Raw genomic sequence first — 20,878 nt, 5'->3', positions numbered from 1 at the left:
GGGGATGGTCGACAGTGTCAAAGGCAGCTGGAGAGGTCGAGGAGGATTAGGATAGAGTAGGTTTGGCAAGAAGGAGGTCACGGGTGACCTTTTGAGAGGGCAGTCTCGGCCGAGTGGAGGGATCGGAAGCCAGATTGGAGGGGGTCCAGGAGAGAGTCGGAGTTGAGGAATTTAAGTCAGCGAGTGTAGACGACTCGTTCTAGGAGTTTGGAGAGGAAGGGCGGGAGGGAGATAGGACGATAACTGGAAGGGGAAGTGGGGTCGAGAGAGGGTTTTTTTAGGATGGGGGAGACGTGGGCGTGTCTGAAGGCGGAGGGGATGAAGCCGTTGGGGAGAGTGAGCGGTTAAAGATAGAAGTGAAGGAGGGGAGGAGGGCAGGGACGATAGTTTTTTATCAGGGGAGCGGGAATGGGGTCCGAAGCACAGGTGGAGGGGGTGGCCCTTGCGAGGAGGGAGGAGATGTCCTCTGAGGATACTGCAGGGAAGGATGGGAAAGTAGGGGGGAGGGTTGGGAGCGAGGGGGGAAATGGAGAAGGGGGAGGGGTGACTTTGGGAAGCTAAGACCTGATAGTGTTAATTTGGGTAATGAAGTAGGTGGCCAGGTCGTTGGGGGTGAGGGATGGGGGAGGGGGAGGAACAGGGGCCCCGAGGAGAGAGTTAAAAGTCCGGAACAATTGGCGGGGGTGACGGGCACGGGCGTCAGAGGGAAGAAAAGTGGCTTTGCCTGGCAGAGGAGAGGGTAGAGTTAAGGCAGGAAAGGATAAATTCGAAGCGAATAAGTCTGCCTCGATGCTTGGACCTTCGCCAGCAGCGCTCAGCTGCTCGAGCATAAGAGCGAAGGAGGCGGACAGAGGCAGAGGCCCGGGGCTGCGGGTTAGTGGAGCGAGAGCGGCGGAGGGAAAGGGGAGCGAGTGAGTTGAGGTGAGAAGAGAGGGTGGAGTTGAGAGCGGTGACCTGATCATCGAGAGTGGGAAGAGAGGACGGGGGGCAAGGTGGGGTGTGATGCTTCGGGAGAGACGGATGGGGTCGAGAGAGCGGAGGCCTCTGTCGGGAAGTAATACGGAGAGTGAGAAGGCACTCATCCTGCACTCATGAAGTTTACGTTCCATGACCATTTGCACCAGTACCTATTTTACTATTGCTCTTCCACCTGCTACCCCATCTGTAAATCACTTTTGCCCATCTTTCTCCCCCACTGTAGACTCCCTGAGAGCAGAGAATGCGTTCTGTAACTGCTGCTCTCTCCGAAAGGCGTAGCACAGTTCTCCGCACTCAATAAATATCGTTGATTGAAGGAGAAAACGATCGGTGGGCAGACAAATTCCCATGGCAAAATAATAATAATTATGATAGTATTTGTTAAGTGCTTACTATGTGCTGAGCACTGTTCTAAGCCCTGGATAATGATGGCATTTGTTAAGCACTTACTATGTGCCAAGCACTGTTCTAAGCGCTGGGGTAGATACAGAGTAATCAATTTGTCCCCCGTGGGGCTCACAGTCTTCATCCCCATTTTACAGATCAGGTAACTGAGGCACAGAGAAGTGAAGCGACTTGCCTCAGGTTGGACACGGTCCCTGTCCCAAATGGGGCTCACAGTCTCAACCCCGTGGCTCAGTGGAAAGAGCCCGGGCTTGGGAGTCAGAGGTCATGGGTTCGAATGTCGGCTCCGCCACTTGTCAGCTGTGTGACTGTGGGCAGGTCACTTCACTTCTCTGGGCCTCAGTGGCCTCGTCTGTAAAATGGCGATATAGACTGTGGGCCTCACGTGGGACAACCTGATTCCCCTGGATCTCCCCCAGCGCTTAGAACAGTGCTCTGCACATAGTAAGCGCTTAACAAATACCAACATTATTATTATTTTCCAGAAGAGGGAACTGAGGCCCGGAGATTGGCCCGAGGTCACACACCAGACAAGTGGCAGAGCAGAGATTAGAACCCATGACCTTCTGACTCCCAGGCCCGTGATCGATGCACCACACCATGGCCCGAATTCTGGCATTACTTTGTTCTGGGAGATTAATCAGGGGCGTGGCCGTGACAGTCGTGGGGCGTGGCCGCGAGGGGTGCGACATGATGGGGGCGTGGCCTGGAGGGGGCAAGACCGCCTGTGGGCGTGGCCTTTCAGGGGCGTGGCTTGTTGTGGCGTGGCCGCCTGGGGGGCGGGGTCATTCGGAGGGCGTGGTTTGCTGGGGAGCGGGGCCCAATGGGAGGCGAGGCGGTCGGGGGGGGGCGTGGTTTTCTGGGGAGCGGGGACCAATGGGAGGCGTGGTTGGGGGCGTGGCCATCCGGGGGCGCGGTTTTCTGCGGAGCGGGGCCCAATGGGAGGCGTGACAGTCTGGGGGCGCGGTTTTCTGGGGAGCGGGGCCCAATGGGGGGCGTGGTCGGAGGAGTGGCCCTCTCGGGGGCGTGGTTGGCCGGGGAGCGGGGCCCAATGGAAGGCGAGGCCATTCCAGGGGGCGTGGTCTTCTGTGGAGCGTAGCCCAATAGGAGGCGTAGTTGTCGAGGGGCGTGGTTTTCCGGGGAGCGTAGCCCAATGAGAGGTGTAGTTGTCGGGGGGGCGTGGTTTTCCGGGGAGCGGGGCCCAATGGGAGACGTGGTCGGGGGCGTGGCCATCCGGGGGCGTGGTTTTCTGGGGAGCGTAGCCCAATGGGAGGTGTAGTTGTCGGGGGGGCGTGGCTTTCCGGGGAGCGGGGCCCAATGGGAGACGTGGTCGGGGGCGTGGCCATCCGGGGGCGTGGTTTTCTGGGGAGCGTAGCCCAATGGGAGGTGTAGTTGTCGGGGGGCGTGGCTTTCCGGGGAGCGGGGGCCCAACGGGAGGCGTGGCTTCCAGGGGGCGTGGCGGAGTGGGGCCCGTGTGTCCGCCCCGTCCGCGTGGGGGGCGTGTCCGCGTCCGCGTCGCTGTCCGCGTGTGTGGGGGGCGGGAGCTGCGGTGGGCGCTGCGGGGAGCGGGGAGCGGGGAGGTCCGGTCCGGAGGCTCCGCGGCGGGGGCAGGGAGCGGGGCGCGAGGGATGAGAGCGGCCCCCGGCGCGCCGGAGCGGGGCCGGCGCCGACGGTGCCCATGGAGGCGGTGACGGGCGGGGCGGTCCGGCCGCAGCCCCCCGGAGACCAGAAGCGTCCGCAGCGCGCCCCGTCCCCGGCCCGCCCGCCGCCCGGCGCGGCCTCCCCGGGCCCCGCGCGTCTCGCCCGCCGCCCCGCCCCGGGCCCGGGCCCGGGCCCCAAGGAGCGGCCGGCGGCCGGCGGGGCCACGGCGGCCAGGCCGGGCGGCGGCTCCAGGGCGGCGGGGACCGTCCGCAGGGCCGCCCCCGGGGACCCGCCGCCCAGAGCCGCCAAGGGGGAGCCCCTGGCCGCCCCCGCCGCCGCCCCCGCCGCCGCGGGCCGCCGAGCCCGGCGCGGCGCCGGCCCGGCCCGCCCGGCCCCGGGGCCCCGCCCGCCGCTCACCGACAGCAGCTCCGACCTGTCCGACTGCCCCTCCGAGCCCCTGTCGGACGAGCCGCCCAACGCCGCCCGCCGCCGCCCGCCGCCCGCCGCCGCCCGGCCCGGGGGCCCCCCCCAGGACCGGCCCGGCCCGGCCCGCCGGCCCGGCCCGCCCGCGGCCGCGCCCGGGGACCCGCCCGTCCTCCCCGACGCCCTCCGCCGGGACCTCACCCACCCCCGCGACCGGGAGGAGCTGTCGAGGGAGCTGGAGGAGCTGCGCTCGGAGAACGATTATCTCAAGGTGCGCCGCCGCCGCCGCCGCCCCTCCCGCCCCGCGCCTTCCCCCTTCGGCCCAGCGCCTCTCTTCCGCGCTTCCTAACGGCCCCCCGTCGTCGCGTCGGGCCTCGGATGCCACCCCACCGCGCCCCTCCGGAGAGGAACGGTCATAATGCTGGGGTGGCAGTCGGTCGCGTTTCTTGAGCCCTTCCCGATACGAATAATGACGGTGGCGTTTTATTCACTTGCCTTTCTCGAGCGCTTCCTAAGAGGAATCATCGCCTTGGGGTTTCACTCACTCGGATTCCTTGAGCGCTTCCTAGCGGGAATCGTCATGTTGGGGTTGCATTCCGTTGCATTTCTCGAGCGCTTCCCAAGAGGAAGCATCATGTTGGGGTTTCATTCACTCGGATTTCTTGAGCGCTTCCCAATAGGAATAATGATGGGGGGGTTGCATTCGGTTGGATTTCTCGAGCGCTTCCCAAGAGGAAGCATCATGTTGGGGTTTTATTCACTCGGATTTCTTGAGCGCTTCCTAATAGGAATAATGATGTTGGGGTTGGATTTCTTGAGCGCTTCCTAAGAGGCAGAATCATGTTGGGGTTTTATTCACTCGGATTTCTTGAGCGCTTCCCAATAGGAATAATCATGTTGGGATTGCATTCGGTTGCATTTCTTGAGCGCTTCCTAAGAGGAAGCATCATGTTGGGGTTTTATTCACTTGGATTTCTCGAGCGCTTCCCAATAGGAATAGTCACGTTGGGGTTTTATTCACTCGGATTTCTTGAGCGCTTCCCAATAGGAATAATCATGTTGGGGTTGCATTCGGTTGCATTTCTTGAGCGCTTCCTAAGAGGAAACATCATGTTGGGGTTTTATTCACTTGGATTTCTCGAGCGCTTCCCAATAGGAATAGTCACGTTGGGGTTTTATTCACTCGGATTTCTTGAGCACTTCCTAGCAGGAATCATCATGTTGGGGTTGCATTCCGTTGGATTTCTTGAGCGCTTCCCAGTAGGAATAATCATGTTGAGGTTTCATTCACTCAGATTTCTTGAGCGCTTCCCAATAGGAATAATCATGTTGAGGTTTCATTCACTCGGATTTCTTGAGCGCTTCCCAATAGGAATAATCATGTTGAGGTTTCATTCACTCGGATTTCTTGAACGCTTCCTAGCAGGAATAATCATGTTGGGGTTGCATTCGGTTGGATCTATTGAGCGCTTCCTAAGAGGAAGAATCATGTTGGGGTTTTATTCACTTGGATTTCTTGAGCGCTTCCTAATAGGAATAATGACGTTGGGATTTTATTCACTTGGATTTCTCGAGCGCTTCCCAATAGGGATAATAATGTTGGGGTTTTATTCACTCGGATTTCTTGAGCGCTTCCTACTAGGGATAATCATGTTGGGGTTTTATTCACTCGGATTTCTTGAGCCCTTCCTACTAGGGATAATGACGGTGGGGTTTTGTTCACTTGGATTTCTTGAGCCCTTCCTACTAGGGATAATCGTGTTGGGGTTTCATTCGGTTGGATTTCTTGAGCGCTTCCCAGTAGGAATGATGATGATGGGGTTGGATTCCTTCCATCGTATTTTTTTGAGCGCTTCCTAATAGGATGATGTCGGGGTTTCATTCCTGGAGTCGATCGTATTCACTGAGCGCTTCCTAATAGTCGGGATAACGTTGCTGTTTTATTCCTTCATTCGATCACGTTTCTTGAGCGCTTCCTGATAGTAAGGATGATGTTGCTATTTTGTTCATTCTAGTAGCAATAATACCGTTGCTATTTTATTCAGTCGTACTTCTTGAACGCTTCCTAATAGTCATGATGATGTTGCTATTTCATTCAGTCGTATTTCTTGAGCGCTTCCTGTTAGTAAGGGTGATGTTGGTGTTTTATTCATTCACTCGTATTGCTTGAGCACTTCCTAACAGTGATGATAATGTTGCTGTTTCATTCATTCAATGGTATTTCTTGAGCGCTTCCTGATAGTCATGAAATTGGCGCTTTATAATAATAATGTTGGTATTTGTTAAGCGCTTACTATGTGCAGAGCACTGTTCTAAGCGCTGGGGTAGACACAGGGGAATCAGGTTGTCCCACGTGGGGCTCACAGTCTTCATCCCCATTTTCCAGTTGAGGTAACTGAGGCACAGAGAAGTGAAGTGACTTGCCCGCAGTCCCACAGCTGACAAGTGGCAGAGCAGGGATTCGAACCCATGACCTCTGACTCCAAAGCCCGTGCTCTTTCCACTGAGCCACTCTGCTTCATTCAATCGTATTTCTTGGCGTTTCCTAGTAATAATGATCCTGTTGCTGTTTCATTTATTCAATCGTATTTCTTGAGCGCTTCCTAATAGTCATGATAATGTTCTTGATTCTATTTACTGTTATTGTTTTTGTCTGTCCGTCTCCCCTGATTAGGCCGTAAGCCCGTCAGAGGGCAGGGACTGTCTCTATCTGTTACCGATTTGTACATTCCAAGCGCTTAGTACAGTGCTCTACGCATAGTAAGCGCTCATTAAATGCTATTGAATGAATGAATGAATGGTGTTTTATTCCTTCATTCAATCGTATTTCTTGAGCGCTTACTAATGGTAATGTTGGTATTTCATTCATTCATTCATTCAATCGTATTTATTGAGCGCTTACTTTGTGCAGACCACTGTACTAAGCGCTTGGAGTGGACAGATCGGCAACAGATAGAGACAGTCTCTGCGCAACAACAGGTTCACAATCTAAATGATAGGCTCACCGTCTAAACGGTATTTGTTAAGCGCTGTGTGCCGAGCGCTGTTCTTGATTCTATTTATTGCTATTGTTTTTTGTCTCTCCGTCTCCCCCGATTAGACTGTAAGCCCGTCAAAGGGCAGGGACTGTCTCTATCTGTTACCGAGTTGTACATTCCAAGCCCTTAGGACAGTGCTCTGCACATAGTAAGCACTTAATAAATACTGTTGAATGAATGAATAAGCGCTGGGGTAGTTATAGGGTAATCAGGCTGTCCCACAGGGGGCTCAGAGTCTTCATCCCCATTTGACAGATGAAGGAACTGAGGCACCGAGATGTGAAGTGACTGGCCCAAAGTCACACAGCTGACAGGTGGCAGAGCCGGGATTAGAACCCATGTCCTCTGACTCCTAAGCCCGTGCTCTTTCCACTGAGCCACACTGCTTCTCTTAAAAAAAAGAGAGAGAGAGAGCAGGATTAGAACCCATAACCTCTGACTCCCAAGCCCGGGCTCTTTCCACTGAGGCACATATGTGCAGAGGACTGTATAATTACGATAGTATTGCTTAATGGACCCGAGCTTGGGAGTCAGAGGACGTGGGTCCTAATGCTGGCTCCCTCATGTGCCTAATAATAATAAAGATGGTATTTGTTAAACGTTTACTATGTGCCGAGCACTGTTGTAAGCGCTGAGGGAGACATGAGGTCATCGGGTTGTCCCACGTGGGGCTCACAGTCTTCATCCCCATTGTACAGATGAGGGAACTGATGCACAGAGGAGTGAAGTGGCTTGCCCAAGGTCACACAGCGGACAAGTAACCTAACTTCTCCGTGCCTCAGTTTCCCCATCTGGAAAATAGAGTTGAAGACTGGGAACCCCACGCTGGACAGCCTGATGACCCCGTATCTCCCTCAGCACTCAGAACAGTCCTTGGCAATGAACGATGCTTGAAGATAGGGCACCATTTTCTAAATAAATTTGACTTTAGAAGCAAATTTTACAGAGTAATGAAGGAGGGTATTTCTAAGTAGACATCTAGGTTAAAAAAAAAATACAAACGTTTCAACGTTTTGTGAGGACCCTGCTTGCCAATCTGTTCCTATGAAAAGCAATAAAGGGAGTGTGAAATCACCAAGACTGGGAGCCCGTTGTTGGGCAGGGATCATCTCTATCTGCTGCCGAATTGTACAGTCCAAGCGCTTAGTACAGTGCTCTGCGCACAGTAAGCACTCAATGAATGCGATTGAATGAATCACCTAACTTCTCTGGGCCTCAGTTCCCTCATCCGTCAAAATGGGGATGAAGACTGTGAGCCCCACGTGGGACAGCCTGATGCCCTTGTGCTGAAAACAGTGCTTAGCACATAGTAAGCCCCTAACAAATACCGTCCTAATCATCATCATCATTATTATTAAGTGCTTAACTATGTGCCAGGCCCGGTACTACTTCTACTGATGGTGATGATGATGGTGTATGTTAAGGGTTTACTATGTGCCACGCATCGTTCTAAGCGCTGGGGGGAATACAGAGTAATCAGGTTGTGCCACGGGGGACTCGCAGTCTTCCTCCCCATCTTGACGGATGAGGGAACTGAGGCCCAGAGAAGTGAAGCCACGTGCCCAGGGTCACACGGCAGCCAGGTGGCGGAGCCGGGATTAGAACCCACGTCCTCTGACTCCCAACCCGGGCTCTTTCCGCTAAGTCACGTAAGCGCTGGGGTGGCTAGTAGCAAGGGCAGGCCGCGGGAACTCACAATCTCCTGGGGTTATCTGGGGTCAAGTCGATGGCTGCCGCTCGCGGCCAAAATTGCCTTGGGGAAGAGAAAGGGGAGATTTCCCTCCGATCCTCTAGCTGCCAAAATGGGCATCGTCCCTTTCCTCCTCTCACAAGGAATAAGACGACCCCACCGTGCGCCCCGAAGGGAGCTGTCCATTTTGCACAGACTTCGGTCCGGGAGAGGGTCTCTTTCTCTTTCATTCATTCTTTCGTTCAGCTATATTTACTGAACGCTTACTGTGCGCAGAATCCATTCAATCGTATTTATTGAGTGCTTACGGAGTGCCGAGCACTGTACTAAGCGCTTGGGAAAGTACAACCCAGCAATAAACAGGGGTCTTCCCTACACACAGTCTGGGTCAGCCCCTTCTAGGAGGGGAGGGACGATAGAGTGGTGGGTCTCATTTAGCTGCCAGATTCCCACTCCCTTCCTCCCTCTTCTACCCCCAGTAATAATTAATAATAATGATGGTATTTGTTAAGCACTTACTGTGTGCCAAGCACTAGTCTAAGCACTGGGGGAGACACAAGGTCATCAGGGTGTCCCACGTGGAGCTCACGGTCTTCATCCCCCTTTTCCAAATGAGGTAACTGAGGCACAGAGAATAACAATAATAATAATATTGGTATTTGTTAAGCACTTACTATGTGCAGAGCACTGTTCTAAGTGCTGGGGTAGATACAGGGTCATCATGTTGTCCCACGTGAGGCTCACAGTCTTAATCCCCATTTTACAGATGAGGTAACTGAGGCACAGAGAAGTGAAGTGGCTTGTCCAAGGACACACAGCAGACGAGTAGCGGAGCGGAGATTAGAACCCAAGTCCTCTGACTCCCGAGCCCGGGCTCTTTCCACTGAGCCACGCTGCTTCGACCCAAGTATTGACCCAAGGCCAGGGCAGGGGTGGGGTGTCATCGTGAATGGGACGGGCAACGGTTCTGGGGCTCCGAAACTGGGTTGCCTGGGCCAGGGATCGTCTCCATCTGTTGCCGAATTGTACGTTCCAAGCGCCTAGTACAGTGCACTGCACTTAGTAAGCGCTCAATAAATACTATTGAATGAATGGGAGCAGACACCTTGTGTACAGTAAAACTGCTGGTCCCGAAGCACTGTTTTCAGGAAGAACTGCTGAACTAAGATGGGGTTTCCCCTGGTAGTTTTCAGGGCACACCGGCTGCCTCAATTTGCCCTTAGTCGTGTTCTTGGAAACTTTTGTATTTTCAAGATTCGTGAAAACACACCATAATCCCACAGCGACCCGATACAATGGTCAGCACCGACTCTAACGCCGTAGCAGTTTCTGGGAAGTAGCGAGCCAGACAGGTGGAAACTGGTGACCTTGTAGATTTGCAAAAACCACGTCGCCTGTACGCGGTTCAGATTGTGGGAGAGGAGTAAAGGAGGCTGAGATAAATCAGCGTGGTTTAGAGGCAAAAGCACGGATTTGGGAGTCAGAGGACGTGGTTCTAATCCCGGCCCTGCCATTTGTCTGCTGTGTGACCTTAGGCAAGTCACTTCTCTGTGTCTCAGTTCCCTCATCTGTAAAATGGGGATTAAGACTGTGAGCCCCACATGGGACAACCTGATGACCTTGTATCTATCCCAGTGCTTAGAACAGTGCTTGGCACATAGGATGCGCTTAACAAATACCATTATTATTCCCCTCCCCTCCCCCCCACCACCCTCTGCTCTTCCCCCTTCCTCTCCCCTCAGTGCTGTGCTCATTTGCATATATTATTTATTACCCTATTTATTTTGTTAATGAGGTGTCTATGTCCTTGATTCTATTTATCTCGTTGTCTTGTTTAGTTTTGTTCTCTTTTGCTTTGCTGTCCGTCTCCCCCGTTTAGGCTGTGAGCCCGTCATTGGGCAGGGATTGTCTCTATCTGTTGCCAAATTGTACATTCCAAGGGCTTAGTACAGTGCTCTGCACATAGTAAGCGCTCAATAAATACTATTGAATGAATGAAATCGTTACAGCTGTCCTAATCTCTTAGGGCTTCAATTAGTTGAGAAAATGAATATGTTTTCCCACCGAAGCCTTTGCTGCTACTAATCTGCTACCGTCTGGAATTGTGTGATTGGGGATGGAAATATCTGGGGAGTCGTGGCCGGGGCTAGAGTCCGTCAAGATGAGATCACGCCTCTGAGTTCTTGAATTTCTGACCAAAGCAAGTTCTAGGTTGCAGAAGCTTCGATCGGGACGTGGAGGTCCATCCGGGTTGGATTCTCTTTTTTCATATCCTGTTGCCCGGTAGGAGTAATGTCAACTGTTGAACTTGTCTTAATGTGAACTTTTCTTCCCCGAGACCCCCCCAGAGGCAGATAGGCTTGCTCTCCCACCACAGCCGAGGCCTGGCCTTTCAGGGCTAAGAGCTTCTAGTGGTGCGGAGCAGGATAGACCAAGAGGAGCCATTCTGTCTATGAAGCAACTCTGAAAGTGGGCTGAAAGAGGGAGAGAATAACATCTGTAGATAGAGATGATGGGCAAATGGTGGTTGTACTTGGGTTTGACTGGTTCGTCTTCCTACGTAGGCCATGGGTTACTTTGTGTTGTGAGGTTTAGGTGCTACGCCCTCTACCCTATTTGGTATTTCTTATATTGTAACTTGCCAACTGCAGTAACTCCTTCATTTATTTTTTCAACGATCCCAAATATTTCCTAGATATATTCTGGAGAACACTTGTGTCCTTCCCTTAGCATTTTTTCACAAAGTTGAGCCAACAGAAAGAGCAGTAATTATTGTTTTTGAGCATCTGGTTCTAGGCGTATTTTTATGCCCAGGATACTCTTTTAATGACAGAGGGTTCAGGATATTCTTTTAATGACAGAGGGTTTTGCATTGGCCAATTTATGGGTGCAGAATGTTTCCAACCACTTTACTCCCCTAGTGGCTTGGTTTCGCTCTCTCCCCGCCCCCCACCCCATCCCCCCCGGCCCCACCTCGGTTGGAGTTGGGGCTGTAATGAGCTGTCAGCACTAAATGGACAAATGGCTAGATAAATCCCAGTGGAAATGGTTAATTTCTCGAGAATGATGTACGGTTGCAGTTGTGTAGTCTAATGCCAATTCACTAATATCCCATTTCCTATCCTCTCCTTTTTATAGAAGGGGAGAACTATGGTAAAATGATTTAATCCAGCCTAATTCAATCTGATAAATGATTGAGTGTTTATTTCTATTAGATATTTGTCTTCAATTTCTTATGGAATACCGCTAGGAAAGTCCGCCTGCATGACAATTTTTTCTGAAGGGGGTCCTCCTCTCTCGCCCCGCTCCGGTCTATTCTTCACTCCGCTGCCCGGCTCATCTTCCCGCAGAAACGATCTGGGCATGTCACTCCCCTTCTTAAACAACTCCAGTGGTTGCCTATCGACCTCCGCTCCAAACAAAAACTCCTCACTCTAGGCTTCGAGGCTCTCCGTCACCTTGCCCCTTCCTACCTCTCCTCCCTTCTCTCTTTCTACCGCCCACCCCGCATGCTCCGCTCCTCTGCCGCCCACCTCCTCGCCGTCCCTCGGTCTCGCCTATCCCGCCGTCGACCCCTGGGTCACGTCCTCCCGCGGTCCTGGAACGCCCTCCCTCCTCACCTCCGCCAAACCGATTCTCTTTCCCTCTTCAAAACCTTACTTAAAAATCACCTCCTCCAAGAGGCCTTCCCAGACTGAGCTCCTCTTCCCCCTCTACTCCCTCTGCCATCCCCCCTTTACCTCTCCGCAGCTAAAGCCTCATTTTCCCCTTTTCCCTCTGCTCCTCCACCTCTCCCTTCCCATCCCCACGGCACTGTACCCGTCCGCTCAACTGTATATATTTTCGTTACCCTATTTATTTTGTCAATGAATTGTACATCGCCTTGATTCTATTTAGTTGCCATCGGTTTTTACGAGATGTTCTTCCCCTTGACGCTGTTTAGTGCCATTGTTCTTGTCTGTCCGTCTCCCCCGATTAGACTGTAAGCCCGTCAAATGGCAGGGACTGTCTCTATCTGTTGCCGACTTGTTCATCCCAAGCGCTTAGTACAGTGCTCTGCACATAGTAAGCGCTCAGTAAATACTATTGAATGAATTGAATGAATGAATGAATGAATGCTTACGTACAGTATGCCCCTGTGTAAGCACTCATATAAGACCAAAAGAGATGCTTTTCTAAAACCGTTTTTCTTTTTCATTGCAAATTATATGAGAAGACTCTGTAGCTAAGTGACCATGTATGTTTTCTTGACCAGGGGCTGAAGTTGGGTTGAGTCGATCGGTAGTATCTATTGAAGAAAATTATAGTCCTTTTAGGAACTCTGCTTGTTTTTCCTCTAGCATCCAAGCATTTTCAAGTCTGAAATCTAGCGGGAGAACACATAATCACTGATTGTCTTTAACTGGCCTCTCTTGTCCAGGAATTTTAGTTTGAGAAACCCAGTCAGATTATCGCGTAGTGTAGCTCATTGCTTCCTAAGGCAATAGTCCCACCGTTGTTTTGCAGTATGTCCCAACAGCTTAAGCTGGGTCGACCACAGGAGAAATCAAGCCAGAGAATATCAACAAATCCCTGGGGGGTGGGGGAGAGAGAATTTTATTTTCAACTGACTTTCAAATAGAGAAGCAGCGTGGCTCAGTGGAAAGAGCATGGGCTTTGGAGTCAGGGCTCATGAGTTCGAATCCCAGCTCTGCCACTTGTCGGCTGTGTGACTGTGGGCAAGTCACTTAACTTCTCTGTGCCTCAGTTCCCTCATCTGTAAAATGGGGATTAAGACTGTGAACCCCACGTGGGACAACCTGATTCCCCTGTGTCTACCCCAACGCTTAGAACAGTGCTCGGCACATAGTAAGCGCTTAACAAATACCAACATTATTAAATAGAAGGCCTCTGTGTGGTTCATCAGATAGGAACCAATAATGTTGAATTGAATGACCTGTGATGCAAAGAAGCTCTTTTGGACTGCTCTCGACAATATCCTGTCCTTTCCACCTCCCCATTAGTGATTGGAAAAAGCTCCAAGTAAAATAATTTGGAATTTTCTGCCCTTTTGTTTACTGCAGATTAGTTCCAATCCTTCTTATAAACTCATAGGTATTTAGAGGACGAGGTAAGGAACCAAAACCGAGTTTTCAAATACTCCCAGTTTTAGGTTCAAAACAAGTCAAACCTTTATGTACACATGGGGTAAAAAAAGCCTCAGTATATGCCTCCTGCCCACCCCCAACGGTGCCTTGGATCTGCACGGCATCTCTCGCGTGTGGATACTCAAGCAACTAAATATCGAAAAAAAGATTCAGCATTTCTTCTGTTACCGTCTTCAGTGACGTATTTTTTTTAAACGACCTGAATGTTAATAGTCTCTGCACTAGCACCAACAGGCCCCTTCAGAATATGGCCTTTAATAGGGGCGGCACTCCTCACAACTGCTTTTGGCTCTGGTGGGGTTTTTTTTTTCTTATGCTGTTAGCAGTAGGGGAAAACTCCGTCCAGTATAAACCAGAGCGATTTGCGTCCTCATCTTTCACCTGGTCTTATTTCACTTCTGACTGGCTATTCACCCCAGCCCTTTTAATTTGAATGTCTGGGATATTGGCAGTGATTCAGAGAGGGTCTCTGGATGAAGACTTTTACCCTGCTGTTGCCTTTGCAGAATCCCCACCTTGTTTGGATGGAGCAAAATCTCTGTTAGGCAGGTGTGAGTGGTAGCGTGTCTTTGTGCTCCTCTCCTTTCCCCCTTTGTTTTGCAAGCGCTAATAGAGATTTGAGGTTGATTAGCATTGAAGTTATTCCCAATCCCTTGCCAACCCTCTCCTCTCCACACCTAATCTGTATCAGTCAAGTGAAAGAATAGCTGTAATAATCCTTGGCGTCACCATCATGTGGCTTACTGCAAAAGCCTGCAGTCCATCAGCTGTGGAAGTGAAAATCAGTTTGGTAAACAATGCTAGCAGGTCCCTATGCCTTCTTAGCCCCAGCTGTGGCTCAGCTGAAAACATTGCTGTTGTCCAGGGGGAAATGAAGTGGACTATTTGTATATTATGTGGGAGAATAGTTTGTCTGAAGCTCCCCGTAGACCACGTTATTCGCCACACTAGCCAGATGACTGCTCCCACTTCTTAAATGGAAGCCCTTTAGAGGGAAATTTATGGAAAAGGAAGTGGTATTAGGTGGAATACTGGGGGCTTGTTCTGGGGGAAGGGGTTGTTTTATACATGTACAAAATCAAAACTGCCTTCTTTCAGGATCTCATAAATATTGAAATAAACAAATTTTCAGGTTGACCCACCCCCCACCCGCTAACACATGTTAACAGCACTTACTCTGCTAATTCAATGCCCATAATAAGATTTAATATGCTCTTTGCTGGGAAGGAGTCTGGGTTGACAGTCCCACTCTCGAGTCCTTACTTTGAGGATTTATAATTAACAAGGGGATAAAATCGTTGTTTGGTTAAAATTAAATTCCCTTTTTAATTACATAATGGGTCACCACCGATGTACCTGAGAAGAGTAACAAGGAATTACCCATAGCAAATTGTACACGCACCAGAACTCGGGCAGTTTATCTTTTCCCCTCCTGTCACTCCTTTTCGTTTCCTTGGAAAGTCTCTAAGGATGTTTCTGAAGAGACTTTAAAGAATTAAAAATTTTACTTAAACAGTTAAATGGAAAAGGAGACTTGCTTTTTGGGTTTTTTGTTTTTTTAAAATGCAAATGTTTCTAAATTAGAACATCGGGTCAGAACTTCAGATGTGCTTCTGGTTTACTAAAATTTGAATTCACCCTGCCAAGACACAGAGCCATAGACCCTTCATCGCCATGCAGATCACTTTGCTAAACCTTGCCTACTGTTCGCTTACTAGACCATTCTGACCCTTCCTTAGCAACACTTTTTATTTTGCATTTCTGGTGAGATTTTTATTAGGACAAATAAGACCATTTTTCTTTCTTGCTGCAGAGTCCCGAATTGTAGCCTGCATAAGCAGTAATATTAAAATGTGACTGATTTGCCTCTATCTCTCTCGAGTTCCCTCTCCTTTTAAGTCCAAGGTTTGCATGATTTAGATGTGAAATGATGGCCCAAATTTTGGCCATCTAGTCTACGAATGAGGTGGGCTGGCATCTAGCTGCCAAGGCTTTTAGTACCTTATTGGGATTTAACTCCCATGTTTCCCACCCACCTACAAATCATTCTTTCCCGCAGCTAACATCGGGCTTACTGGCCGCCCTGGCTTCGTATTTTTTGAATAAAAGAGAACACTGAGATACGTGATTGCCCTATACACAGCAGTCCCACGTGCCTGTGGCAACACATACTTTGTGATCGTTATTTGAGCAGCGGGTAATTCAGTGTACCAGTGATTGGGTAAAGTCGATGACCGTAATAGCGGAAAAACGCCTCTGTCGAAAAATTCTCTCCATGAGTGTGTCCAAGGTTGTTTGCTCTATCTTTTTTTTTTTTTAATTCCTTTATCCCAAATTTAAGCCAATCTCCCAGTGGTTAGGGAAAGGCCGGGGCATATATTTACAGTTTGTTTCCACACCAGGACTTGAAGGCAGGGGGAGTGTCTTCTCTCAGCATCTCACATACTTAGTATCCTTGAAAGTCCCCCCCCAAAGATCACTGCCGATGATAGACCCTCTTTGAGTTTCTGCCCAGAAGTCCATTAAAAGTCCCCCAAAGAAGCTGCTTGATCCAATTAATAAGATCCAGAACCTTCCCTCCATCTATCCCTGGAAAATGCTACAAGAGTGACAAAGAAAGCCAAAGCAGCAGGTTTTAAAACACACACAGCTCTCCGCCCACATGTACAGGTCCAGGAGCTAATCTCCCACACTGACTAATTAAAGTAATCCCGCAACATGAAGAACAGGGTCAGGAAGGCCACATTCTTTTTTTTTAAGGGTGGGTTGCCAACCCTGGAGGAAATGTCCATGGAGGGAAAAGATGATGCATTTTTTGCCCAAAAGGATTCTGAGTTTCAGCTGATCACTGTGTTATAATAGTAAAAATGTCTTCAAGGATCTTTTGGCCTTGCTGATTTGTGGAAGAGATTTCATAGATTAGAGAGGCAGCAAGGTCGAGTGGGAAGAACAGGAGGCTGGGAGCCAGAACACCTGAATTCAAATTCCGGAAACGCTGGCCTTAATCCATGACCTTGGGCAAGTTTTTGAGCTTTCTTTTCCTCTGTAAAATGGGAATTGATCTTCCTTCCTCTTGGATCGTGAGCCCTCTGCGGGTTAGGGATTGTCTGCTCTGAGGGCACAGGGCTTAAAATTACCATGATTTATAGAAGCAATAATAATTCAGATTTTTTGCCCCACTTTCTGCAGCCCTTGAAGCCTAAAATGTACGTTTTATTCTCGTGAGCATAACAGTCCGGTAGGCGATATCTGTTGGAGGAGGGGACTGGGGGAATGGCAGACAGTGGAAACAGGGATACTCAATCCGAAGAGATTCAATGCTCTACCTCAGTTCTTGGCTGCTCCTTCCTGACTCCATTCAGCATTTGCAGCTAGGAAGAAAACCCTCCCTTCTTAAGCGACACGCACATCTTCCTTTGGTGAAAGCAGAAAGGGCAGAGGGAAGAAGCGGAAGTAAGGGTGCTCAGACCCTGGCAAGCTGCTGAAAACAAAATAATAATAATAATGATAATGGTATTTTAGTGCTCACTCTGTGTCAAGCACTGTTCCAAGCACTGGGGTAGATAATAATAATGTTGGTATTTGTAAAGCACTTACTATGTGCAAAGCACTGTTCTAAGTGCTGGGGGGATACAAGGTGATCAGGTTTTCTCTCATGGGGCTCACAGTCTTCATCCCCATTTTACAGATGAGGTAACTGAGGCCCAGAGAAGTTAAGTGACTTGCCCAAAGTCACCCAGCTGACAAGTGGCAGAGCCGGCATTAGAACCCATGACCTCTGACTCCCAAGCCCGTGCTCTTTCCACTGAGCCACGCTGCTTCTGTACCAGTTAGACACAGTCCCATTCCACATAGGACTCACAGTCTAAGTAGGAGGGAGTTACAGGTATTTAATTCCCATTTTACAGCCGAGGAAACTGAGGTACGGAGAAGTTAAGTGATTTCCTCAAGGTCACACAGCAGGCAGTTGGCAAAACTGGGAACAGAACCCAGGTCTTCTGATGCTTAGAGGGAAGAGCCCGGGCCTGATCAAATTCAGATATGCTGGTTCCCATTGGAGATTGCTGCCCCAGGTTCCATTCTCTCGGTTTCTATCTTCCTAAATTGGTTTGGCTTTGTCCACCTGGCTCCTGATGATAGGCAGTCAGTAGCAATGTGACCTAGGGATTTGGGTCCATTGGACTAGGTGTCAGACGACTAGTCCCAGCTGGTTAACAGCTGGCGGCCGCTGCCTAAGTGACCTCTGGCAGGATTCTGAACTTCTCTACCTGTAAAATGGGAATAATAGGAATAATAATTTAGCCCTATGCAATCAGGTAAATACTTTCCCACAGAGTGAGCTCTAATTTTCACAATCAATCAGTCACATTTATTAACCGCTTACCGTGCGCAGAACGCTGTATCTAAGCGCTTGGGAGAGTACAACAGTTAAACAGACCCATTCTCTGCCCACAACTAGAGCGCCAATCAATCACACGTAATCAATCCATGTTATTTATTGAGTACTTACTGTGCTTGGGAGAGTACAGTACAGCAGAGTTGGTCGATATGTTCCCTGTCCACAGTGAGCTTAAACTTTAATTTTTCGAAGTATAAAATGCAGCACTCTATGATCCTTTCCATTAGATATCCCTTGGTCATTGCCATAATTTGACATGTGCTCCCAGAGGTGCAACACAGAATATTTCAATTATTCATCTGCTTGGGAAAATTGTAAATCCTGTCCAATTGGGTGATCCATTTGAACTAGATTCCCAAATCAAGTTTCAGAACATTAAATGGGTCATTCCGTATGCCCAAACGACCTGAAAGCAGGAAGGAAAATTACAACCTGGAGAGAAAAAGACGTTAGCTGCTGCTTCTGGAAAATTTTCAGCCAAGGACACAACATGGACTGGAAAAAACATACCAGGGCAGTAAAACTGCTATGTTATTTAATGTTTTTCCGAGAATCTTACTAATTTATTAAGCCTTCTGTGTTTACCCTTGAAAGCACGGAAAGATCCTTCAGGATAATTTGGCAGTTCAAATGCCAGTCTTTCAGGAGGATTTAATATAGGAAAACTTGGTGTGTATTTTGCTGCCGTCGAAATCTCCCTCCTTTAAATTGAGAGCAGCATTAACAAACAGCCATAAGAAGCCTAGAGCCACTGAATAGCAATGTAATGGTTTGTCCGGAAGGCACCAGGTGTGTGACAGAGCTTTGCCTTGAAATTGTCAGTCGCTCAGTGATGAAATGAATGGGGAGATTATCCTAATCCTGGTACGTTTTAACCACATTAAATCCCACTTTTAGAAAATGCATTCCAGCCCGTACTTAATCTTTCTTCTTTATGGCATAGTCTGCCAAGCTAGTCTCGGTGAAACTTGTGCCTACTCAGAACTACTCCAAATGGGTTGGCGAGAGATAATTTAGAATCGAGACAACTACCGGTAATGGTGTTGAGGGTGTAATAATCTATTTATGTCTGAACCCTCTTTAGCGTCTCCTCTTTAATCCCTCCTCGCTCCACAGAGGGTTTGGGTTGTAGCTGTGGGTTTCAAGCCTCTCAATGCAGAAGCAAAAATGGGGAGGAGAAGGAACGAAAGCCTGCACATCCCTAAGGGAAGATAATAATTATGGTATGTGTTAAGCGATTACTATGTGACAAGCACAGTTCTAAGTGCTGGGGTAGATCCAAGCTAATCAGGTTGGACATAGCCCGTATCCGCCATGGGGCCTCACAGTCTTAATCCCCATTTTACAGATGAGGTAACTGAGGCACAGAGAAGTGAAGTGACTTACCCAAGGTCACACAGCAGACAAGTGGCGGACCAGGATCAGAACCCACGTCCTCTGGCTCCCAAGCCCGTGCTCTTACCACTTGGCCGTGCTGATGGAAAGCATCCTCAGGTAGCATAGGTTCTCAGTAGAGAAGCATTGTGTCCTAGTGGAGTCAGAAGGACCTGGGTTCTAATCCCCAGCTCCACCTCGTGTCTGCTGTATGACGTTGGGCAAGCCTCTTAAATTCTCTGTGCCTCAGTTCCCTCATCTGTAAAATGGGGATTAGGACTAGGAACTGCGACCAACCCGCTTAGCTCGTAGCTACTCCAGTGCTTAGAACAGTGCCTGGCACAAAGTAAGTGCTTAACAAATACCATAAAAAAGTAAAAACTTGAGCAGTCCACGTGGTATGCGTTATTCAAAGCAAAGAAAGGTTTTTATGCCTAGGATTGTGTACCGCCCAGCGTGAGGACGTGCTATAATTCTGATAGTGGTAAACTGTCATTTAAGGTCGTGACTCGGTGCTGCGCCAATTTCATCTTAATTTGTTTGAGGGAGGAAAGAATTACAGCATAATTGGTTCCGAGGGGTTGGTCCGGTAATCACGGACTGTTTTGCGTTTCTAGGGTCAATCGTGGCTAACCTGGGCACGGAGGGAGAGTCGTAATCTTTCTCATACAGCCGGAGAGCCTATTGCTGGGTTGCTCTAGGAAGTTTAGTGTGGGTAGTGCCCGCCGTATTTACGTATCTTGGGAAGGAGCACAGCGTAGTGGATAGAGCACGGGCCCGAGAGTCAGAAGGTCATGAGTTCTAGTCCCAGATCCGCCACTTGCCTGCTGTGTGACCTTGGGCAAGTCGCTTCTCTTCTCTGGGCCTCAGTTCCCTCATCTGTCAAATGGGGCTTGAGACTGTGAGCCCCGAGTGGGACAGGAATTGTATCCAACCCGATTTGCTTGTATCTACCCCAGCGCTCGGTACGGTGCCCGGCATATAGTAAGCAATTAAATGTCATAATTATTATTATTATAATTAATAAATGAGCTGGATTTCTGGTGATTTTTCTTTTTTTGATGGCAAAGACCTGAGCAACTGTTGTGTTTGGGCTCCCAATAGGATGAACTGGATGAACTCCGGGCGGAAATGGAAGAGATGCGGGACAGCTACTTAGAAGAAGATGTTTACCAACTGCAGGAACTCAGGCGGGAATTGGACCGCGCCAACAAAAATTGCCGAATTCTGCAGTACCGTCTCAGGAAAGCTGAGCAGAAGAGTTTGAAGGTTGCTCAGACGGGCCAGGTGGATGGCGAGCTCATTAGAAGTCTGGAGCAGGATCTAAAGGTGAGACAGGGGCCCTTAGTCGTCCTACTCTCTATTACGTGCTCACTGGGGTCAGAGCACTCTACTAAGCCGTGGGAAAGGAATATGAAGGTGGGAATTAGACCTGATTCCTATCCCTTGGGGCGGGAGACTACTCGAAACATTTTGGACCTGGGAAGCAGCGTGGCTCAGTGGAAAGAGCCCGAGCTTGGGAGTCAGAGGTCATGGGTTCTAATTCCGGCTCCGCCACTTGTCAGCTGTGTGACTTTGGGCAAGTCACTTCACTTCTCTGGGCCTCAGTTACCTCATCTGGAAAATGGGGATTAAGACTGTGAGCCCCATGTGGGACAACCCGATTACCTTGTACCCCCCCCAGTGCTTAGAACAGTACTTGGCACACAGTAAGCGCTTAACAAATGCCATTATTATTATCATAAGTCAAAATGAGTTTCAGAGGACAGACATTTCTAGCTTC

The 20,878-nt window shown here is 49.6% G+C and overlaps 1 protein-coding gene across 8 annotated transcripts in view; it reads left to right on the top strand.

Annotated features, from left to right (window-relative positions):
• The first annotated feature begins 3,609 nt into the window (after positions 1-3,609).
• The window catches only part of MTCL1 (microtubule crosslinking factor 1), a 168,202-nt gene continuing 150,933 nt past the window's right edge, over positions 3,610-20,878 (top strand). For 6 of the 8 annotated variants that reach the window (XM_029065084.2, XM_029065086.2, XM_039912144.1 and 3 more), the window contains exons 1-2: positions 3,610-3,718; positions 20,200-20,424. In XM_029065084.2, the coding sequence (XP_028920917.1) occupies positions 20,227-20,424 (198 nt within the window). In that variant the 5' untranslated portion in view covers positions 3,610-3,718; positions 20,200-20,226. Of the gene's footprint in view, positions 3,719-18,850; positions 18,945-20,199; positions 20,425-20,878 lie in introns of those variants that run through there. The other 2 variants (XM_039912140.1, XM_039912141.1) reach the window with 1 other exon arrangement.

This window comes from Ornithorhynchus anatinus, chromosome 5, assembly GCF_004115215.2.
Source record: "Ornithorhynchus anatinus isolate Pmale09 chromosome 5, mOrnAna1.pri.v4, whole genome shotgun sequence".
Taxonomy (NCBI): domain Eukaryota; kingdom Metazoa; phylum Chordata; class Mammalia; order Monotremata; family Ornithorhynchidae; genus Ornithorhynchus; species Ornithorhynchus anatinus.
The sequence above is the reverse complement of the archived record's forward strand: the minus strand, read 5'-3'. Positions and strand labels throughout refer to the sequence as shown.